Source organism: Asterias rubens, chromosome 3 (assembly GCF_902459465.1).
Source record: "Asterias rubens chromosome 3, eAstRub1.3, whole genome shotgun sequence".
NCBI lineage: Eukaryota > Metazoa > Echinodermata > Asteroidea > Forcipulatida > Asteriidae > Asterias > Asterias rubens.
The window spans coordinates 16,529,308-16,548,326 of NC_047064.1; the positions used below are offsets into that span (position 1 = coordinate 16,529,308).

Sequence of the window (19,019 nt, forward strand, 5' to 3'; positions counted from 1 at the left end):
AGCAACACAAAAGGGGTAGTAGTGTGAAATGCAAAGAAATAGTATTATTAAAATTATCTGCATATTTTGTAAATAACTGAAATGCTGTAAGTACATTTATCGCTGTGTACATTTTGGTAATAATATTGAGCAGGCGCTTTTGAGGTAGTTTTCTTTATTGCCATTAGTTCTTAGTAAAGTAGTTGTAATCTCTCTTAAACAATGGTGTACACTGTCTGGAAGTATCAATGGAAATGTCATCTACCTTTCAGAGCGTCACTTTCATCGCGGTTACAGCACAGGTTTGTTCCCAAACATCCACACTCCGTAAAGAGGCACATTGCCTTCAAATTATTTCAAAATATTTTAAGGTGTCTGGAATTGCTCCTCATCTTTTTTCAAGAGTTGCTCATGCGTCAAAACGCCGGAGTGGTTTGTAATTAGTGAGTAGTGAGTAAATAAACTTAAACTTGCCTCTTGAAATACAACTACGTTCATGTAGTCTTCCATTTTGCAGTTCCACAATGTAGCGGACTGTGTTCTGTCATAAAATCACACACAAAAAAACCCACAAAGTTTCAAGGGAAATTTTGAGGGAATTTTTTTGTGAATCATTTTATATTCTACATATTCAATTCAAAACATACACTTGTTAAAGCCCAAAATGCCCCAATCCAAAGGCAATGTGTCTCTTTAACCTTTACATTTGATATTAATACCATTGTGTACCTTTCCCCACTCTTTGAGTATAACACCACATTCATTGCATCAATCTTGGATCGCTTCAACTGAATCTGTAATTCGAACCAAAGTTTGAAAGTTTCTGTCCTAACCTACCAATGTATTTTCCACACTGTCAGTTCAAAGTACATGTTAAATAACAAATATGCACAGAAAAATCTATAAGTCACAATTTCTGCAGTCGGAGTGTATGAAATGTAAGTTCGTTTCTACCCTTACACTGATGTATATTCAGTACTTTCCTGAACTTAGAGTATACAGTACTTAATACATATCGGTGTAAGGGTTAAAAGGGAATTATATTCTTTATCCCCTATGCAAACATTACCACATATATGAAATAATTTGTATTTGTCTAATGTCAATGCAGAGTATAGCCGTGGACCTCCAGCGTAAGGCCTCGCCGCGATCACCCTACAAAGCTTCCCCTCGCTCCACGGACTCCTCCCCACGGGGCAGCTATGCCAGCAACGGACCCCCGGAGTTCGACACGGAGAACATGAACTCAGAGGACATCTACGACTCGCTGCGGCGCACGACGGCCGAGATACAGAGCTTCACGTACAGCAGCCGCGACGACCTGGATGCCTTCATGAAGGAGGGACACCGTGTGGACAGTGATGAGGTATCAGCCGATAGCGGAATCACAAGTTCCATGACGGATGTTAGGGTGGATAGTCCCCAGGGCAAGGTGAAGGCATATCCTGAGTTTTCGCCGGCTCGTAACGGTTCCGTCTTTATCCATGCATACCAGCAGCAGCAGCAGCAGCAGCAGAGCATTGCCAAAACACCCCCAGCCACTACACCATCCCCTTCTTCCGTTACACACAACTCCTATAATCCATCCATCTACCAGGATAATGTTAGTACCCCCCTTGCTTTTTTCTTTATTTCTGTTGTTCGTTTCATTCTGTTCGCAGTTTTGTTTTATTCCTTTTTTTTTTTTCTTTCTTTATCCAGAAGAAGGCACAGCATTTTACGTTTCATTTTGTTGTCCTGTCTTCCACAAGTTCATTTAAAGAAAAACTGTATATAAGTTTATTACTGCAGATTTTTTCGTTAAGTTGGTTTGTTTTCTTTTGGGGATTTCTTATTTTAACTTTTTGTTCTTAACCTAGCCAAACTAACAACAGTCATACATGTAGAATTGAAAAACAAACAACACACCACTCATTGGCAAGCTTTTTGCTTTATTTAGTTTATGCAAATATCTCGTCAGTTCCTGGTTATTTCTTTAGGGGCAACTGGCAACTTATTCCTTAAAAACTATTGAGTTCTTTACTGTGTCTTGTTTATTTCTAAGCTGTCCCTAAATTCATTTTGTTTTGTAAAGACAACAAACTCCCCTCATCATTAGGAACACTTAACATAAAACTAATACACAACACTTGTATTAGTGGCCATACATTCTACACAGTGGCCCACCAAAACCTTTTGAAGAGAACGGCTGTACTTAAAAATTCTTGAGGACAAAATCCTTATGTGGCCACAAAGAGAGTGAAGACACACTAGTGTGGTGTCTACATGTATGATTATTTAGTGTCTTCTTTGTGTTGATGTACAGCTTTCAGATACACATTTACTTCAATGTGGAGTGATCAAAGAAATATTGATTAGAACAGGATTTGAACATGTAACCTCCGGATTAATGTGCGGGCTCTCTACCAACTGAGCTATCTATCTAGCCTAATATTGACGGCCTCGCCATTTTGCCAATATCTTTGTGCGTTTGGTGGGGGTGGGGGCACCATATGCGTCCAATTATAATTTGGGACTATTATTCCCATACTTTTGTAAGGATTTTCAAAAATGCTTCAAACCAAGGCCAAAGCCCAAATCCTTCTTATTTTAAAGATTTTTTTAAATCGCACCACTGAATGTTCAAATTTCAATCCAAAACATCATCAAAATCTCTTTCTTCCTTAGTTCAATCAACTTTTTCTTTTTCCTTTCATCTTCATTTTATACTCATAATCCAAAGGTCAATCAAAAAACATTTTGAGCAAAACAAAAGTTCACTTTTCAAACTGCTACATGTACATGTAGTGTAAAGAATCAAAATGGGTTTTCATGGACAGAGATAAATTAACACAAACAACCTACATGTAAGTAGGATTTGAAACTTTGCATGGTGGAAAACGATATAGAAAGGTTTGCGGTAACACCATGTAATGACTATCTCTAATGAGTTGGGGTGGTTCTGAAAAGAACCGTTGGTTTCAACTCGACGTTTCGATCAGTATGCTCTGATCGTGTTCTAGAGAAAGCTGTACTCTGATGCTGCATGCTGCTTAAGTACTGTGGAGGTGGATTGGTGATGCATGAAGGCGGGAATGAGAGACGGGAAATGGAGCTCGGTGATGCGTGGTGAAACTTGCTGTGGAGCCTTGGCATCAGAGTCCAGCTTTCTCCAGAAGACAATCAGAGCATACTGATCGAAATGTCGAGTTGAAACCAACGGTTCTTTTAGACGGGAAATGGAGCTCGGTGATGCGTGGTGAAACTTGCTGTGGAGCCTTGGCATCAGAGTCCAGCTTTCTCCAGAAGACGATCAGAGCATACTGATCGAAATGTCGAGTTGAAACCAACGGTTCTTTTAGACGGGAAATGGAGCTCGGTGATGCATGTGAAACTTGCTGTGGAGCCTTGGCATCAGAGTCCAGCTTTCTCCAGAAGACGATCAGAGCATACTGATCGAAATGTCGAGTTGAAACCAACGGTTCTTTTAGACGGGAAATGGAGCTCGGTGATGCGTGGTGAAACTTGCTGTGGAGCCTTGGCATCAGAGTCCAGCTTTCTCCAGAACACGATCAGAGCATACTGATCGAAATGTCGAGTTGAAACTAACGGTTCTTTTTAGAACCACCACAACTCATTAAAGATAGTCATTACATGGTGTTACCACAAACCTTTCTATAAGAAACAACCTACAAACAACACTTGTAACACATTCAAATAACACTTGCACCATTTTTTTTATTTGTTCAGTTTTTTTAAAGTTTAAATAACCTTCCCCATTCCTGTTATGTTCAGTTGAATGCCCAATTCACCTAAAACGGTTTCCGTAGTCTGATTGTAGTGAATGCGCACAGTTGTTGTTTTAGTGTATTATTTGCACCCCTGATAAGTCCCATGCATGTTCCTGATGTGTTTAAATACTCCGAGTAGATTGCAGGCTTGCTGTAGTTTTCAAAAATTTGATTTGGCGTCTAAAGAACTGAACCAAAAAACTAAGTATTAATTCATATCCGGACGATCCTGCTGAGCACCTCGCACAGTTTCATGCCAAAACTGTTTCAATGTTTATGAATCCCTCTCTATAAATCCACCTTCCTTTCAAGAAAATCGTTTCTCAAAATTTGATACATTATCAACAGCTGCAGTGCTTTTTACCTTTTTTAGGGGGGGGGGGAGTAATGTCAAAGGACTACATGTACCCTCCCTTTAAGGACAGCGTCATGTTTCGGAAACAGCGATTTTGACCTTGGTTTTAAAACAGATAATTAGGCAGCACCATTTGAAAATCTCTCTTTAGTATTGTTTGTGCTGAAAAACCAGTGGGTGACAAGTCATCGTTTCAATCATGCTCTGATCATCTACAGGAGAATGATCACAAATAGAGGCTAATCTGAGCACACTGATCAAAAACGTTTAGTTGTCGCCCACCAATTTTTTTCTTCAGAACAACATTACTCAAAAGAGATTTACACATGGTGCTACCGCAACCCTCTCCTATTTATACTCCCGTCATGCAATGTTTCAAATCCTATGTACCTAAACATTATTCAGTATTTGCCGGTGACGAAAACGCGATCATACAAAACTGTGAATGTTACCCAGAAGCTTCCCTGGTATGCCTAGTAGATTTGTAGAGTCGCGTGATTAGAAACATGCCTTGCCACTGTGGATCTGTCTGCTCTAACACCCGGCCAACACGTAGTAGCTAGATGCATAGATTGTGTTGTGTGGACAATTACACTCCACAGTACTGTGTGATTTTTTTTTCCTGAACATTTTGATGCATTGAATTCTCATTCTTGTGGCATAAAATTTTTAAGAGGACGGAAAATATCGAATTCAATTTTGTGATACGTTTCCCTTCCTCTTTAAATGCGAGAGTTGTCACCGTCGCTTGAGCACATTTGTTGAGGAGTGTGCAGCCGATTGTAGATTGGTTAAAACCAAAATCAAAATCAATGCGTTAAAATTGTACAAGGAAAGTGTTATGCGAAATGGGCAATAACACCTTTGGTGTGTAATTCACTAAAACATTGTATTGCCCCTATATGTTTTTTTTATTATAGTTTTCATGGTGTTATACCGCAAACCTTTCAATATTATTTTTTATATTTTTTTCAAAAGATCAAAATTTTTTGTTTGAGGGGTTTTGATGGCAGATTTTTTTTTTCTTCCAGTTAACCATAAATTGCATTTTGGGTTGGTGGTGGGTTTTACTAATTAGTTCACACCTTCACGATTCATCTATTGTAATCAATAATATAAATTATGAAATATGTTGCCACTTTAACGGGTTGTTTTCAAAGCCATTAATAATACTAATTTCATCATGGTTTAAGTTATGTTAATGTTCAGTTGTACTAAAATCATTTGTTTCTATTTTAAATACATTTATCAATTTTTATGAATTGCTTTTAATAACCATTTCATTTTGAATGCATCTTTTTCCTTGTTGAGCAGGGTATATCAGATACTAGACTGACAGTCACTGACGGTGCGTATGATGATGACATACTGGCTGAAGGTAAGAACCTGTAGGAAAGATTAGTTCATACATGTATGATGGTGTCAGACTTGGGATGTGTTTTTTGGTTCAAAGGCATGATGTGTCGCAGTCAGGCACACTTACCTAAATTCTGGTGTTTCTGATTAGCAGAGTGTTGGTTCGAGTCCCGGTCTTGGCACTTGTGTCTTTGAGCAAGACACTTTGTTTTGTCCTTGGGAAGGGACATTATAAGTCATATATGTAGGTCCAGAGCGCTTGTAGTAGTTTACCCCTGTGTTTCTGTGCCACATATAGCAAGCAAGCAATGATTACAGGTTTCGTTAGGCTTGCGAGCTAAAGGGATTAAGTTCACTTCTTTAGACGAAGGACTTCATCATGTTCTGTCACTTAACATCCTCTTGATGTCTCTTATAAATTACACTTTTTTTCCTTCTTCTCATTGCTAACAGGTGACCATGTGGACATCCTAGTTCCTCTGCTAACAGAATTATCAAATCACAATCAAAGGTAAGAGACAATCGATCAGAAAAATTGTGATTAAATAACCTATAAAGTCTATTCAATCCTACACCATACATGCCATATGAACAGCTACATACAAGTCAGCCGTTGTGCTCTAAACTACAGGGGTCCAGTTGGCAATAATCAGTGATGAACTACATGTACATCATATACATGTAAGATAAGTTAGTTACACCCGGTTCAGACGGGGCTCCAAAGACGCACTGAACCTAATAGATTAGGGGCGACTCTAGGTCGATACAAAAACATTTTGGTTTTAAACAGGCGAACTAGACATTACATTACATTGGCTCGGCTCATGACAAGTTCGACTTCTGAAACAAAGGCACTTGAGAGCTATTTAGTACAACTAGAACAGTTAATCGTTCGACTTCTAGCGTGTCCAGTCGCTCCTAACTGTTTAAGACGTCAAAATTTTCATGTACTTAATTCAGAGTTTGGTTCAGTGCGTCGCTGGAACGCTTGTCTGAAACGATTGTGACTTTTCCTTGTTTTGTTGTTGAAGGTTTGAGGAGAGACGGACAGCCATGATGCAGCTCATCAAGTTGACTAGATCCGAGAGTGTTGCGATGTGGGACAACCACTTCAAGACTGTATTACTCCTTATGCTGGAAACACTGGGTGATGTGGAGGTACGTAGGGTTTAACAAAGAGGCATTTTCATTCTTTATGCCATAGTCATTGCTGAAAGTTTGACTGAGATTGTCTCTGTTCTGACACAGTGGGGTTTGTTTTTGCAGACATAACCAATACTTGTTTTTGTCATTGGTCAGTGATTAGACAATGGGCAAAACAACCAAACAGATAACATGAGAGTGGGTGTTTTAGAAACTCGACACAGTGGAAGATGATAATGAGCCCGTTACCATTAAATCAGGTACAATGTACCAGTGAGTACTTTTCGAGGTTACCAACAGTTGACTTTGCCTGTGGAATTCTTTTTCACAGAACTTGAGGAAAGTACTGAGTATACAGTGCTTAATTCACATAACGATAACAAAAATATTATTTTCTTTATCCCTGATGCAGAAAATAACCTGTATTAAAAGTGGTTAGTTGAAAGATGCAAATTAGTTTGTTGTTGGGGCCCGATATTATCCAACCTTATCAACAGCTGTCCAGAAAACAATTTGCCTGTAAAACGTTAAAGAAAATTCATTATTTGTGGCACACATGGAAATACTTATAAATGGTGTTTGAAAAATCACCATCAGTAACATTTTGTCCATAAAAGATTGTAATTTGGGGGTCTGTTTTAGTGAAAGTTAGGTTGATGCTAGTTCAAGGGAATTGAGAGTTAGTATCACTGTTGACTCTGTTTTCTTTGACCTTTCAGGCTTCTATTAGAGCAATGGCCCTGCGCGTGTTGAGAGAGATCTTACGGAACCAGCCTGATAGATTCAAGGACTATGCTGAGCTGACGATACTGAAGATACTGGAAGCTCACAAAGATGCCCAGTCAGAGGTAAGGTGTCGCACTTTTCATCATGGCTAACCCAATAGCAATCATGAGCGAATATGATTCTAATCTAATCTTGCACCATAAAGGATGTTGACTCTATGAATTAACCGTTTCACTTGTACCTAACCTGGAAAAAACGACTGCTTGCAGGCTTTATGAATTTGAGCACAGATCAGCGATAGGCATGGGCCATGTTCGCACTAGAACTGTCGTTGACCATAGTTTGACTAAGTAATGTAAGTAAAGTGAACCTTGTCTTGTCTGCAATGGTCTGCAATGGACTATGCTAGTTAACTACCTGGAACCAGCCTACTGGGCGTGGTAGCATCACTGGTTATCAACAGCCTTTTTTCAAAGCACAGTGCAGAGAGGACCAGTTATCAGAAATATTGATGACGAATGTTGATCTGAAATTATTTTATGGTCACTATGACATGACATGACATGACTGGAGTCGTTTTTATACATCACAAACCCAACCACTAGTTAACCATTGGTTCATGTGTGAAATTGCTCATTGTTGGTTTGGCTCTCTACAGTACGTGGGCCAATAAGCGCTGATACACAAAGGTCAAAGAGTTGAGACTAATGAGGGATAACGATTGATACAGATTGGACCTTAAATGCCTTGTTGCTCTCTCTTTCTCTTCAGGTGGTACGGGCAGCTGAGGAGACTTCAGCCACTCTAGCGCACTCCATTGCCCCAGAGCAGTGTGTCCGAGTATTATGTCCTATCATACAGACAGCAGACTATCCAATCAATCAGGCTGCAATCAAGATGCTTACCAAGGTAAGTCAGTCTAGGTACCATACCGTGATTCAGGGAATTAGGTTGGCTTCATGGTTGCCTCAGAGCTACCAACTGATTCTGCAGAAAGTTCCCTGAAGGTAAATCAAGTCTTTCGGTGTTCTGATGAACAACTTCGAAAATCTCCCTGTTTAAAGAAACTTTGTTCCTATTATGTTGAATGTACAGTAGTTCTATATACGTATATCTCACTGATTGCAAGATGCAAAATGTTGGCAGTTCTGTTTTTCCCCCTGCCTTTCACGTTTGTGACTGGTTGGAATTCCAGACCAGAGCATTTTCAAAAACTTTGGTACAGGGCTACAGTTCTCTATCTTTATGGCCTGCACCTTCTGCATATTGATCAGTCAAATGGAATCTGCAATAATCAGTATTCTTTGTTGGGGATGTTTAGCAAGATATTCAACGGACTAATGTTTTAAATTTCACGTTTAGGTTCTGGAGCTTATGCCGGGAATGGAGCTGGAAGAAATCGTTTCAGAGGTGGTTCCAGTTTTACTGAAGGTATGTGTTGATGTCAATGCATTTATAATCACCAGTGATGAATCAATATGTGTCAAGGCTGAGCGGTTTAGAGCGTGGGACTCGAGCTGTGGTGTTTCTGCTAAGCTGAGTGTAGGTTTACCATAATTGCTGTGTCCTTCGGATGGGATATTCAGATCACATACAGTAGCAAGCACCCTTATTGATGTTTCCTCGGCCTTGTGAGCTACAGTGACTTAGCTCGGGCATCCTAGGTTGTAAAGCCTTTGTGAAACGCAAGTAAAAGAAACCAGTGCAGTAATCGCTAAGAGAGAGGATTTGCCCCGTTGTTCCTGGCAGTGGCTACTTACATGTACATGTAATCCGCCTCGTAAACCCTTATAAATACGTGTAGATCTACATTTGTACATACATGTACATGTATGTATATAAATGGATCTCATAATTCAAAAAATTTAAAACCCTTCTTCAAAAGTGTGTGTTTGTTCAAGCGCTCTGGGTACCTTAGTTGTATGTTTGCTATGAAAGACTACATGTAATATGGGCAACCCTCACATTAGCCCTGAGCCAACCAACCACAGCTCTCCTTTCAGGAGAACCAATCAGACATGTCAGAGCGGTGATTGACTCTACACTGAAGTCTCTGAACCCCTATAAACAGGTTCCCTTCTCTCTTACATTATCTCTTCATTCTCCTGATGATGACTAGAGCAAGCTAGTCGAAATTTTGAGACCAATTTAAGAACTCACTCAGCGGTAGTGCAGTTAATAACGATCCTACATGTATCGTGTAGGCTCAGTAGTAGTCCCAGGCAATTTTCTATACATTCCGCCTACATGTGCATGTAGGTACATGTAGTTAAAAAGCAAGACAGTTCTCTTCAGAACTGAGAAGTCTCCCGAACACTCCGATTTAGAATTCTCTAAAGAACAAACTCTACCTGGCAAGTAGATATACACATGGTGTTACCGCAAACCAAATATATATTGATACCTCACCATGCAATGCCTCAAATCATACATACATGTGTAAGACTACACTGTTCATGTATATTGTTATTATTACTTGATAAATCTTTGACAAAAACTTTGATATTTGATTCCTTTAACAGTCCTACGACCATAATGAGAGTAGTGTACGTAAAGCCAGCGTCTTCTGTCTAGTTGCTATACACACAGTCATCGGTGAGAGATTGAAGGACCATCTGGGTAGTCTGTCTGGCAGTAAGGTAGGATGGATATTAATGCAATCAGCCCCTTACCGGGTGTGGTGGAGGTGGTGGAGGTCTGGTACCTAGTCTCTCCAAAGAATTATAAATCTTGTAGGAATGATTCATTTGGCATGGTGTACCCCCTTCCCTTTTGTCTTTATTGTATTCTGGGTACCTCAGGAAATTCTTTAGAGGATTTCGGGGGGGGGGGGGGGGGGGGGGGCTGGTTCTTTTTTAACGAGAGAGGAAGAATGTGATACAGTATGGGAACTATTGGGGGGGGGGGAGGTTTCCTCTGCCACTTATCCAGCAACATGTCTCACACTCGCAACGTTGAAACCATTTAACGAACTCACAGCACAGTAGTGAATTTAATAATGAGAAGTCCCCTCGATCCACCAAGTGAAAGTAGTAGTCATGGACGATTTCCTACCTTCTCCCCAGGTACATGTAGTAGTTAAAAAGCAGGGTAGTTCGTTTCAGAACTGAGAAGTATCCCGAATTCCAACTCCAGGGTAGTAGAATATATAACAAGACAAGTTCTCAAAAGACCATAGTCTACCAAACAAGTACATGTATATACATGTACACACATGGTGCTACCACAAACCAAATATACATTGATACCTCACCATGCAATGCCTCAAATCCCATCTATGATTGTGTTTTCAGACCAAGCTTTTGAATCTGTACATAAAGCGAGCGCAGTCCGAGAAACAGACCAGTGTGCCGTCGCCTAACTCTCCATCTGCCTTGTCTAGCGGGAGTAGATAGTTACGTCATGACAGACTCGGACTTCTTCATTTCTACACTGAGACGGGGAGTGCATCGTCATGGAAAATAAACAGGTCAGGATGATATCTCTGAGTTTTTTCATCTGAGTGGGAGAGGACGGATTCTTAAAGAGGGACTAAATTCACGGTCGTAAATTTTTGCATCAAGTGGGAGCAGTCAGGGAGTGTACCAGTGTGCCGTCACCTAGCTCTCTATGTCTGCATTTGGTTGTGAGAGTTAATAGCTACCGGAAGACGGACAACATTTGTGGGTTAACTGAATCTGCAAGAAGTATTATAAGGTCAGACTTTGAAGCAATAGAGAGAGAGTTGTTACAAGTGTCACATAGTATAAACCACAATGGAAACTGACTGGTGATCCCCGGCTGCCGCTTCCCAGGTTGTATAGTACATTAACTTGGGTGTGATCCCTGACTACACGTCGGTTAACGGGTGAATGGCTTCTGACTGGCTTCCCTGATTCTGAAGAAAGTTCCCTGAAACTTAAGACCAATCTTTCCATGTTCTGATGAACAAATTTGTAAATGTCCCTGTTGTAGAAACCTCCTTATTATGATCTCCGTGATTGTTGTACTGAATCACCCTGATTGAATGATACAAATGTAGGCAGCTCCTGCTAATCTACATGTATTGTTAACCCCCACTCACAAATGGGAAACTTGGCCAAAACAAAACTGCTCAACAAAGAGTTTATAAGAGCGAAATAAATTATAAATAGAATTGCAAAGACATTAAATAAATTATTTATCCTATGAGGAGGTTTCGACTAATGGTATTTAACGTTCTGGACGTATGGCGAAGAAATTTAAAACGAGATTTCAAAATGGCAGCATCGTTTATTGCAGACGACACTGTCTCCTTGTAAATGAATGTTTGATCAAACATTGTATATAAACTGACATCTCAAATTGAAGTAAACTTCTTGCTTCTCGCTAACTGTAAGCAAAATGCAAAGAATTGGTGCTTACGGATGTAAGAATACCAAACTTGCGTCAAGCGTATTTCACAGGTTAGCAGGGGACTTTTGCCTGTGCGCTTGTCCACTCCTTGTTACTAGGCATTCTTCGCTTACACAGCTAGCGGAGCAATTCGGTGCTTGCACAGTAAGCGGAGAATGGTAATCGTATGTGCATAATTCGGCGGTAAGCAGAAGTGTGAAATTGTGCCCAGTTCATTGATCAATTTTTATCAATTAAGTGAATTGAATTAACACTATTGGTTATTGTAATATGTACAAAAAGTTGGTGTCAAAGCGTAATAGTCTTAAAGTTGCCCAAAAAAGTACAAAATAAATTCCAATGAAATTGAGAATCAGATTTATTCTGTAAGAAAACATATACCCTTTCAAGCTACACTCAAACCTCCATTAAAATATTGACAATCAGAGTAATACATGCAACTGTTTAAAAGTAAAACGGTAAAAAACCTGACTGTTTTAAAGTTAAAAAGGCCAAAATATCCTACTGTTTTTCAGTGAAGCGACAAAAAAATACCTAACTACTGGTCATTTCGCCTTTGCTACTATGCAGCTGTGTCTATTTATACTTTGTGTGTTTGTTGTCTCATTTTATATATTTGGTCAATTAACCAGTTACCATAGGAGGTGTCTAGCCATATTTTGATGGTGACAATCTGTGCTTTAATTCCATGTGAAGAAGGAAACCCTGTACTGTTAAAAAGTGGTTTTTTCTTTGTGTGTTTTTATGACATGTAGTTTACATCCTAAGGGATTGTGAAGGGTGTAATTTTAGACCTTGTTTAGAGTCTGAGGGACCTGTCACATCAGGCAACTTTTATAGGCAACTTGGAGGCAACCAACTTCAGTGCAGGCTACAAGATCACTTTAATAGCACATGAATAACTTTACAAGCGGTGTCTTACCATCCCTATTAAAGATATGTGAAAAATCATATGAAAATGCTCCTTCTTGGAGATTGCCGGGAACAGGTTGCCTGTAAATTGCCTCGTATGACATGGGCCTTTGATTGCCTTTATTTCGCTGCATCAGCCACGCAAAACGCCAAGTCCTGTACAAAATAGATTACAACATTGTTACCTGCAAATACAGAGCAGCCTTCGAAATTCGTACATTCTGAGAACAATTTGGCACATTAAATTGTAAAGTTAAGACCATGGCACATTAGCTTGCGAAGGATATTCATGTGAACTACACGGCCATTCAGTGTGTACCGGATGTTCACTAGCTTAGGTTCACATATTTTGAGCCACAAAGTACATGTAGTTCATGAGTTACAGCTCAATGAATGTTATTTTTCATTTGAGGGAAACTGCCCATCAATATTTGGGTTAGTCGTTGTACTCTTCCTGAATAAACCTACCACTAAGTACCACTAGAAGAACAACTCTCCCTGATTCTGCAGAAAGTTCCCTGAAAATAACCAAATATTTCCATGTTCTGATAAACCAATTTGAAAATCTCCTGGCTTGTGAAGACTTTTTCCCTATTATGTCGACTCATTTTCCCTGATTTTTTTTGTACAAAATCTCCTCGATTGCTAGATGCAAATGTCGGCAGCTCTGCATCAAAATTATCAAAACTATTCGGCAGATGTATTTTACTATTTAGTATTTAAGTCAAAAACACAACTTCTTATTTGACTATCAGGGTAACGCCTGGCCATCCTATCCAAGGCTTCTAAAACTGGTACAAATTGCATTATATGGTAAACAGGGTGTTTTGTTTTATATTTCTGTTTATTTTTTAATTTCCACCAGGACTGTTTCTGTGTTGGCAAATCTTTCTTGTTGAATAATTTAATTTGCTCCGCGGCTCGGCCAAAGTTTCATTTTAGAGTAAATCAGATTGTTTTTAAATATAACTTTTTGATTATTATTATGAATCGCAGAGAGTATTACATGTAGTAAGAGCTATTTGTACATTTTTCGTGTTTAGATTGTGGTTGCAATCAAAATAATTGGGGGGGGGGAGGGGGGGGGGGGGTAAAAAGTGATTGATTGGACAGGGGCAGCTTTATGTTCATGTGTTGTCTTTCAATGTGAGCAAGCGTTTATATATTAAGAGGTGATCGTTAAATGTTTTATATAAACCTTCAGAGTAAATCTTGTAAATAAGTACATGTCATTATTGCCCACTTGAAAATGGTTTTTGTGGCTTTTTTGTTTTATATAATTGGACAGAGGATGAAGGATGATAAGAGTTGTAATTTATATGTTTTATTTCCTGTACAAATTTAGGTGTTTTTTTTATGTTTGGTGTCGCCCATCTCCCTAAAGGCCATCAGAGCGGGTTTGTTGATCAGGATTCTGGAGTTAATTTGTTCTTGTACAGTTGTAAGGATCTTCCATTAACAGCGATAGCTGCGCCCCCCTTTTAATGATAAATGAAATTCTTGCTACAAGCACCAAATGTTTTAAATGTGATGATTCTGAGTGGATGGACCCTTTTTATTTATGGGGGTTTGTTTACACAATCATGTCACTTCGTTTCTTTGTATCTGGCTTTAAGGTGTTGCATGTATCATTCTTTTGTAAATAGCAGCGAAGAAAATAAAGATTAGTGTCAGTTAACCTTTCTTGTGACCTCTTTCTGTTTAATTATATTTATTATTGTTCGATTTCAGTTTTATGTTGTTTTGCTTCAAGCCATGCTGCTCGTTCCTGTTGATGTTTTATGTCATTTTAGCCAACATTACAAGGGGTAAGCCTTGCTGCTCATTCCTTTTGTTGTTTCATGTAATTTTAGCTAACTATCGAGGGGTAAGTCTGACTGCCCACTCCGTTTGCTGTTTCATGTAAATTTAAGCCAACATTACAAGGGGCAAGCATTGAAAAGTACACAAGGCCTTGTCACATTTTGGCGAAAAAAGAACACTTTGTACACATTTTCAAGCCCAAAGTACACAATGCTAAAGCCTTGTACACTTTTTCAGAAGAAAAGTACACAAGGCTATAGCCGTATACACATTTTCATGCACAAAGTACTCAAGGCTATAGCCTTGTACACTTTTTTAAAAGAAAAGTACACATTTTTGAGGAGAAAAGTACACAAGCCTTGTACACATTTTCAAGCGCAAAGTACACAAGGCTATAGCCTTGTACACTTTTTTAGAAGAAAAGTACACATTGTTTTGAGGAGAAAAGTACATAAGGCTATATATAGCCTTGTACACTTTTCTAGAAGAAAAGTACACATTTTTGAGAAGAAAAGTACACATTGTTTTGAGGAGAAAAGTACACAAGGCTATAGCCTTGTACACTTTTTCAGAAGAAAAATACACAAGGCCTTGTACACATTTTCATGCGCAAAGTACACAAGGCAATAAGCCTTGTACACTTTTTTAGAAAAAAAGTACACATTTTTGAGGAGAAAAGTACACAAGGCTATAGCCTTGTACACTTTTTCAAGCGCAAAGTACACAAGGCTATAGCCTTGTACACCTTTTTTTGAAGAAAAGTACCCAAGGCCTTGTACACATTTTCAAGCGCAAGGTACACAAGGCGCAGAGTACACTTTTTCAGAAGAAAGGTACACAAGGCTATAGCCTTGTACACATTTTCAAGTGCAAAGTACACACATTTTCATGCACAAAGTACACAAGGCTATAGCCTTGTACACATTTTTGAGGAGAAAAGTACACAAGCCTTGTACACATTTTCAAGCGCAAAGCGCTATAGCCTTGTACACTTTTTTAGAAGAAAAGTACACATTGTTTTGAGGAGAAAAGTACATAAGGCTATAGCCTTGTACACTTTTTCAGAAGACAAGTACACAAGGCTATAGCCTTGTACACATTTTCAATGCGCAAAGTACACTTTTCTATAAGAAAAGTACACATTTTTTAGGAGAAAAGTACACAAGGCTATAGCCTTGTACACTTTTTCAAGCGCAAAGTACACAAGGCTATAGCCTTGTACACTTTTCTAGAAGAAAAGTACACATTTTTGAGGAGAAAAGTACACAAGGCTATAGTCTTGTACACATTTTCAAGCGCAAAGTACACATTGTTTTGAGGAGAAAAGTACATAAGGCTATAGCCTTGTACACTTTTTCAGAAGACAAGTACACAAGGCTATAGCCTTGTACACATTTTCAATGCGCAAAGTACACTTTTCTATAAGAAAAGTACACATTTTTTAGGAGAAAAGTACACAAGGCTATAGCCTTGTACACTTTTTCAAGCGCAAAGTACACAAGGCTATAGCCTTGTACACTTTTTTAGAAGAAAAGTACACATTTTTGAGGAGAAAAGTACACCTTTTTAGAAGAAAAGTACACATTGTTTTGAGGAGAAAAGTACATAAGGCTATAGCCTTGTACACATTTTCAAGCGCAAAGTACACAAGGCTATATATAGCCTTGTACACTTTTCTAGAAGAAAAGTACACATTTTTGAGGAGAAAAGTACACAAGGCAAGAAAAGTACACATTGTTTTGAGGAGAAAAGTACACATTTTCAAGCGCAAAGTACACTTTTTCAGAAGAAAAGTACACAAGGCTATAGCCTTGTACACATTTTCAAGCGCAAAGTACACAAGGCATAGCCTTGTACACTTTTCTAGAAGAAAAGTACACATTTTTGAGGAGAAAAATACACAAGGCTATAGCCTTGTACACCTTTTTAGAAGAAAAGTACACATTGTTTTGAGGAGAAAAGTACATAAGGCTATAGCCTTGTACACTTTTTCAGAAGACAAGTACACAAGGCTTATAGCCTTGTACACATTTTCAATGCGCAAAGTACACTTTTCTATAAGAAAAGTACACATTTTTTAGGAGAAAAGTACACAAGGCTATAGCCTTGTACACTTTTTCAGAAGAAAAGTACACAAGGCCCTTGTACACAATTTTAAAGAGAAAAGTACACAAGGCTATAGCCTTGTACACATTTTTGAGGAGAAAAGTACACAAGACCTTGGACACTTTTTCAGAAGAAAAGTACACATTTTCAAGGGCAAATTACACAAGGTGCAAAGTACACTTTTTCAGAAGAAAAGTACACAAGCCTTGTACACATTTTTCAGGAGAAAAGTACACCAGGCTTGTACACTTTTTCAGAAGAAAGTACACAAGCCTATACACATTTCCAAGCGCAAACTACACAAGGCTATAGCCTTGTACACTTTTTTCAGAAGAAACGTACACATTTTCAAGCGCGATGTACACTTTTTCAGAAGAAAAGTACACATTTTCAAGCGCAAAGTACACAAGGCCTTGTACACTTTTTTCAGGAGAAATGTGCACAAGGTTATAGCCTTATACACATTTTCAAGCGCAAGGTACACAAGGCTATAGCCTTAACACAGTTCCTAGCGCAAAGTACACAAGGCTATAGCCTTGTGCACATTTTCAAGTGCAAAGTACACAAGGCTATAGCCTTGTACCCTTTTTTCAAGTGCTAGGAAAACAAGCCTTGTACACTTTTTCAGGAGAAAAGTACACAAGGCTAACCCCTGGTAATATTGGCTTAAATTACATGAAACATCAAAAGGAATAAACAGCAAGGCTTACCTCTGTAATATTGGCTAAAATTACATGAAACATCAACAGGAATAAGCAGCAAGACTTACCCCTTGTAACGTTGGCTAAAACTACATGAACAATCACAACGAATGAGCAGTAAGGCTTACCCCCTGTAATGTTGACATAAATGACCTCAAACATCAAAATGAATGAGTAGCAATGCTTACATGTTCACCTTGTAATGTTGGCTAAAATAACATTGTGCATGAAACATCAAAAGGAATTAGCAGCAAGGCTTACACCTTGTAATGTTGGCTAAAATTACATGAAACATAAACAAGAATGAACAGTAAGGTTACCCCTTGTAGTTTGGGCTAAAATGACATGGAACCTCTGCTGGAATGGGCAGCAAGGCTTACCCCTTCTAGTGTTTGCTAAAATTACATAAAACATCAACTGGAATGAGCAGCAAGGCCTACCCCTTGTAATGTTGGCTAAAATTACCTGAAACCTCAAAAGGAATGAGCAGCAAGGCCACCCCTTGTTAAATTACATGAATCACTACTTGGTACATGTAAGGTGCCAGTGCATGATTGCTTGGTAAGGTGCCAGTCCATGATTGCTTGGTGCAGTGCCAGTCCATGATTGCTTGGTACGGTGCCAGTCCATGATTGCTTGGTAAGGTGCCAGTCCATGATTGCTTGGTAAGGTGCTAGTGCATGATTGCTTGGTGCAGTGCCAGTGCATGATTGCTTGGTGAGGTACCAGTGCATGATTGCTTGGTAAGGTGCCAGTCCATGATTGCTTGGTAAGGTGCCAGTGCATGATTGCTTGGTGAGGTGCCAGTCCATGATTGCTTGATACGGTGCCAGTCCATGATTGCTTGATACAGTGCCAGTGCATGATTGCCTGGTACGGTGTCAGTCCATGATTGCTTGGTACGGTGCCAGTGCATGATTGCTTGGTACGGTGTCAGTCCATGATCGCTTGGTTCGGTGCTAGTCCATGATTGCTTGGTACCGTGTCAGTCCATGATTGCTTCGTAAGGTGCCAGTCCATGATTGCTTGGTACAGTGTCAGTCCATGATTGCTTGGTACAGTGCCAGTCCATGATTGCTTGGTACGGTGCTAGTCCATGTAGCTTGGTAAGGTGCCAGTCCATGATTGCTTGGTACGGTGCCAGCCCATGATTGCTTGGTACGGTGCCAGTCCATGACTGCTTGGTACAGTGTCAGTCCATGATTGCTTGGTACGGTGCTAGTCCATGTTTGCTTGGTACGGTGCTAGTCCATGTAGCTTGGTAAGGTGCCAGTCCATGATTGCCATGGTACGGTGTCAGTCCATGATTGCTTGGTACGGTGCTAGTCCATGTAGCTTGGTAAGGTGCCAGCCCATGATTGCTTGGTAAGGTGCCGGTGCATGACTGCTTGGGAAGGAAATTACAATGTACATGAAACGTCAAAACGAATAAGCAGCGCTATCCCTCATAGTTTTGGCTCAAATGAACATCAAAAGGACTGAGCAGTATGGGTAATTTTTACCCCTTGTAAATGTTGGATAAATTGACATGGAACATCAAAAAGAAAGAACAGTCAGGCTTACCCCTTGTAGTTTTGGCTCAAATGAACATCAAAAGGGTGACTACATGTAGCAAGGCTTGCCCCTTGTTATATTTGCTAAAATTACATGGAACATAAAAAAAAATGAGCAGCAAGGCTTACCCTTGGTGATGTTGGCTAAAATGACATGACACATCATACGGAATTACCTTCAAGGCTTACCCCTTGTAAAATTACATTAAACACTGCTCGCTAAGGTGCCAGTGAATGATTG

General features: G+C 39.4%; 1 protein-coding gene across 13 annotated transcripts in view; it reads left to right on the plus strand.

Moving 5' to 3' along the window:
- LOC117288206 (CLIP-associating protein 1-like) overlaps nt 1–14,293 on the plus strand; it is a 101,779-nt gene extending 87,486 nt beyond the window's left edge. For 9 of the 13 annotated variants that reach the window (XM_033768958.1, XM_033768960.1, XM_033768965.1 and 6 more), the window contains 9 exons: nt 1,091–1,582; nt 5,419–5,482; nt 5,914–5,971; nt 6,492–6,618; nt 7,323–7,451; nt 8,101–8,238; nt 8,692–8,760; nt 9,852–9,968; nt 10,623–14,293. In XM_033768958.1, coding sequence (XP_033624849.1) covers nt 1,091–1,582; nt 5,419–5,482; nt 5,914–5,971; nt 6,492–6,618; nt 7,323–7,451; nt 8,101–8,238; nt 8,692–8,760; nt 9,852–9,968; nt 10,623–10,724 — 1,296 coding nt within the window. In that variant the 3' untranslated portion in view covers nt 10,725–14,293. The remainder of the gene's footprint in view (nt 1–1,090; nt 1,583–5,418; nt 5,483–5,913; nt 5,972–6,491; nt 6,619–7,322; nt 7,452–8,100; nt 8,239–8,691; nt 8,761–9,851; nt 9,969–10,622) is intronic. The other 4 variants (XM_033768964.1, XM_033768966.1, XM_033768968.1 and 1 more) reach the window with 2 other exon arrangements.
- The last annotated feature ends 4,726 nt before the right edge of the window (nt 14,294–19,019 follow it).